This window comes from Nannobrachium achirus (genome assembly GCF_963921795.1).
Source record: "Nannobrachium achirus genome assembly, chromosome: 8".
NCBI lineage: Eukaryota > Metazoa > Chordata > Actinopteri > Myctophiformes > Myctophidae > Nannobrachium > Nannobrachium achirus.
The window spans coordinates 55582823-55587921 of NC_137817.1; the positions used below are offsets into that span (position 1 = coordinate 55582823).

Genomic DNA, 5099 nt, shown 5'->3' on the forward strand with positions numbered 1-5099 from the left:
ACCAATCTAATGGACGGGACATGTACGAGACAGACAAAGCCACACCTTGAAAGCGGCTTTCACTGCTTCAAAAACTGCCCTTTTGCAAAGGAAAAATCGCCCTTGGCAAGTCTAGTTTTGGTGGGAGATTTGAAGATTGGTGTTACCATGGCAACTTTCCACTGAGATTCCCTCTCCCTGTTATCACTTGCACGGCCTGTTCATGGTTGGTGATGCTGAATTGACTGAGTCTTGAGGCTTCCGGGACTGGCTGGAGAGGCCCTGCCTCAGTTTGCAAGTTTACATGAATGCAGAAAGCTGAAAGCCAAACCAACCGTAGATTGGTGAAGCCACAGTAACCAAGAGTTCTGCCATCCTCTAACTTCTGATCATCTTTGGAAAAAAAAGAAAAGAAATCACACCTAGTGTGAAGTGAGCGGTGCTATTTGGGCCCCGCAAAGCTTCCAATTTACAACAAAAAATTGGAAGACAGAAAGGCAGAGTCTGAAGATATCAGGGCGCAAACCAGCACATAGCCATCTCTTATCATTTGCTCATCTTTTTTTTTTTTTTTTATATATATTTTTTTAGATCTATCAAATCTCTTCCATGTTGTTGGTTCTTAAAACACTTCGCTATACAAATAAAACCTATTAATATAACCACTTGAAGCCCAACATGCTTATCCTCGGGGGAACAATCGCCTGAAAACAGCAGACCTACAAGCTCATGACGCTTGCAGATGGGCTATTTTGCTGAAGAGATTTAATGCAGGAAAAAAAGAAGTGGTCAAAGGGCAGTTGCAATTGAGGTCAGTTACAAATCTGCACTCTTCGTTTTTTAATCCAATTTCTTTGTATTTTGGATGTTAAACAGCGAGGGGTCAAACTGCTGTCCTTTGAATGGTGAATCTTTAGCATCCCAGCCCATTTGCAGCATCTCGTGCACCTTCATTTCCTCGCTCGTCAGCGGCTTCTTCGGCTTGGTGTCGAATTTAGGTTTGACATTAGCGAGCTCCTCTGCAGTAGGCGCGGCCAGGGGGCGCTCACAGTTAATCTTGCTGATATCGATCTCTGGCTCTCCTTTCAGCACCGCTTTCCACCACATCTCTCCGCACTTACTGAGTGACAGAACGACGCAGCGTCCGGGCTCCAGGTTCCACATCGAGTCTTCGGCGTTGATCTTCTCCGTTAACTCTCCCTCCATCACGACCCTCTCCTCTGCGCCGTCCCTCACGGAGACGCGCACGCTGCCGGTCTGGATGCTGACCGCCACCTGTTTGCCCCTGACCACCGTTTCGGGAACATTTACCCGTACTTCCACGTCCGTAAAGTCCTGAGACCAGCAGTAGTTGTCCCTCACGGCCCCGTTATAACTCTCTGGGTTGGACTGAAATTTCATCTGCTCGTCCACCTCTTCTGAGCTGGAGATGCTGGCTGCAGTCGTGGCCTGGTCTCCCTGTAGTGACTGCTGGGCAGGGGCGCTGCTTGACACTGCGGAGGAGGACCCCATGGTTGGCTGTTCAAATAACTTGAATTTCTTGAGGGCCATTTTCTCTGCATGTCCATCCTTGGTCCGGTAGAAGTTCGTCTTGCGGTACAGAAATCCAAAATAGATCTGGAGAAAATCCTGTACGTTTCCGACATTCTGCAAGATGCCGAACAAAGCGTTGTCGTACATGTCTGTCTTCATAGGCGGCGCCATTGCAAGTTAGCACTGGACACGATGTTAGGAATACAGAAATTGTTTATGACAAGTAGGATTTGCTAAGCAATAAATACAGTTTAAGAGCTCCTAAACACTTACCAATCAGTAGTTTGAAAGGAATGACAACAATCAAACCGCTTAACAGTTTAAGTACCAGTCAGGATCCCACCATGGCGTGACATAGCCTCTCAGACAAAGCCATATATGGTTATAATGTTCTGACCTCACAGTGATGTCAGAATGTAATAACCATATATGGCTTTTCCAGACATATGGGCAAGAAATGTAGGGATTTTGGGAACGCATGTCTCTGTGGTCATACAATACCCGTTCTACCTGTTGTCAGAGTACTTAGTGCAGGACCCTTTTTGAGTGGTGCTCCTGGAAGCAGCTAAGCTCCAACATCAGGCTTTGTCCGGTCCCCCCAAAAATCTCTGGGCCCCCAAACATGTCCGGGCTCTGAAGCGTGGCCTACATCTGGCCTACATTTTGGTACAAACGTCTCAAAGTTTGTTGTACGCCCACGGTCCCATTGGCCAAGCTTCGCAGGACACGCTGTGATTGGCCAGTGGCACACTTAATGAAATGAACTCATAAATAGCACCGCTCACTTCACACTAGGTGTGATTTTTCATAGTACTACTGTATATCTCGATGACATCAGGGATCTCCATATATGGGCATAACAGGAACACAGCATACAGACACAAAGACAGATACAGAGTTGTTTGTCTGTTTCACTTGTATGCCCATATATGGAGATCTATGTATCTGTTGGTCCCTGACCCTTTACGTGCAAAATCTCTGCCAGTGTGTTTGCAGTCGAAAGCTGTCTGAACGACCAACTTTAAACTCGCCACACGCATCGCCGACCACCCGATGGATTGCTGTGTCCGGTCTTGAGATTACCAGATGTCCAGAAACACAGATCCGACTGATAGGCCCTTATAGGCATACTGTATAATATACTGTATAATAGAGATCGAGTTGTCCCATATATATGCCCATATATAGGTTGCAGGCACGTGCACACATCAAAGGGGGCTGGATCCCCTTCCTTTTATCTGTCTGTAAAAAGTGCCCTTTCCAGACTGTTATGTGCCTGCACATATTCACACCTCAGTCCACAGTAATGTATCAGTTATCTGTTCACTAATGCTCCTTTGTCCTCTTTAGTGTCTATCCTGGCTCTGATCTGTTCCATGGCTAGACGCTCACCTGTCAATCACCTGAGGTTGCTGGCTGCCCCTTCCTGTCTCAGCTGTGTCCCATTGCTTGATTAGGGCGTAGGCTATATAAGAGGAGCTGTTGCCAGCTCAGTCAGAATCTCCCCAGCACCCAGCAGAGAACACCAGCCATGTAGTTCTGTAGTTCATTTTGCCTTTTTCTGGTTTAAGTTGAGTTATGATGGGCTTGGTTGTAAGTATTGTTTGGCGTTTTCTTTTGTGGTTAGTTTAGACTTGTTTTCCTTGGTTTGGTAGAATATGGGAGTCTGGTGGGACGACGGTCACATAGTGATTGGCCCACCAGACTCCCCTCTCTTTAGTTTCAGGCCAGCCCATCCTTTTCTTTTGTTTTGTTAGGATTTAGTTAGTCTCAGTTTGGTTCAGTTTTGTTTCTCCGACCCTCATGACTCTGAGAAGTCTTGTTAATAAAGAACATAACTTTTGTCTGAATTAAAAATAAAATGTATTGCATTTTGAGACTGACTTTGTCCTATTATTATGTTATTATGGCCATTGGTGTTCGAGCCAGTGTGCAGTGACCGTAACACAGACCATGAATGTAGTTTCTATGGTGAAAGAAATGCAAATGTCCTCTTTCCATGCCATACCTGAAGGCAGCATTCAAGAGAATTGCCTTGTCCAAACTCTCCTGAACTTCAGTGCAGCATGTTGAAAGAAGTAAGCCACATCTCCAATATTGACTTGATATGCGTTGGAGCGTGGAGATCTGCTATTTTTGATATTTCCACCACAAGGCCCTTTTAGAAATTTCAGCTCCTGCCTCTCTAACATTCCCTGCAAGTCCCTGATAGGTTCTCAAAAGTATAACAGGGCAACTAGACTATAGTACTTGCCTGACTTTCTTCCATCCATCCATCTCTAGATCTAGATCTTTCTGCTTTCTGCTCTACTCCTCCCACAGTTTTGGTAGCAAGCACTTGGGCCGTATGTCAAATCGCCCCGGCTTCATCGGGAATCGTGTGCTTGCATTTTGCTAAGAGATATGTTATTTACTGTATATGAATGTATTAGTGAATTAATTAATAATCTCCATTGACTTGAATGGGAAAATGCAAAAAAAATACTTTCCCAAATATGGAGATGACACCATAGATAGACCACATGAGACTGACACAGTATGTCTATATATGGTCATTCTAAGATTTGATGACATCAGGGATCTCCATGTATGGACTTAAAGGATAGTTAACCCTAAAATGACTTTTTTTCTATCGATTACTCACGCCATGGAGACTTGAGTTCAATAATGTTTTTGTATTTGTCGACAACAATGTGATTATAGTAAATTTACCCCCATTGATTCTGAATGCACATGGGTCCCCATCCGGAAGCAATGGGGTTAAATTAATTGTTATCACATTTTTGTCTTAGGAATGTGACAAAAAACAAAAAATATTATTGAACTGAGGTCTCCATGGTGTGAGTAATCAATAGGAAAAAAAAAGTCATTTTGGGGGTGAACTACTCCTTTAGAAGGGACAAGCCTGACACAGAGATCGCCATGCATATATATGGCCATTCATTTATTAGTGAATTAATTCCCCTCTTTGACTTGAATGGGGAAAAGTCTCCAAATTCAAATCGCGTTACGTCCCCAAAAGATCTCTGGGCCCCCAAACATGACCGGGCTCTGAAGCGTGGCCTACATCTGTCTACATCTTGGTACAAACGGCTCAAAGTTTGTTGTACACCCACGGTCCCATTGGCCAAGCTTCGCAGGACACGCTGTGATTGGCCAGTGGGACACTTAATGAAATTAACTCATAAATAGTGCAACCACACTTGCAATTCCCCAGAATTACATCTTTCTAGTTAAAGATGCTCTAGAGTGTAGAACAATGGTTTTCCCTTTTTCGAATCAAAGTCCATTTATTTGAGCTACGGACCACCATTTAGCCTCTCAGACCCAAAACTGTTATCGTTGGATAAAATGTTGTCCACAATTCCATGCTGTATTCATGTGGTGCCATATATAGGAGAGATAACAGGCAAATGATGATCAGAATAACAAATTATTCTACATTCTCTGATTGTCACTTCTTGTAAATTGAGCAATGATGTTTCATTTTACACTCTCAAGAGTTGAAGATCTATAAGGGTCCATTTGGTTACCAACTCTAGTCTCCATGGTTTAGCTTTCTTACTTGAAGTTGATCTTTCTTACTT

At 43.9% G+C, this 5099-nt stretch overlaps 1 protein-coding gene across 1 annotated transcript; it reads right to left on the reverse strand.

Moving 5' to 3' along the window:
• Positions 1–819: 819 nt before the first annotated feature.
• On the reverse strand, positions 820–1683 carry LOC308290225 (nudC domain-containing protein 3-like; the record flags this gene model as incomplete). The annotated part of the gene is made up of 1 exon (XM_080732000.1): positions 820–1683. One exon carries the CDS (start codon positions 1681–1683, stop codon positions 820–822), a length of 864 nt encoding a protein of 287 aa, XP_080588126.1.
• Positions 1684–5099: the final 3416 nt, after the last annotated feature.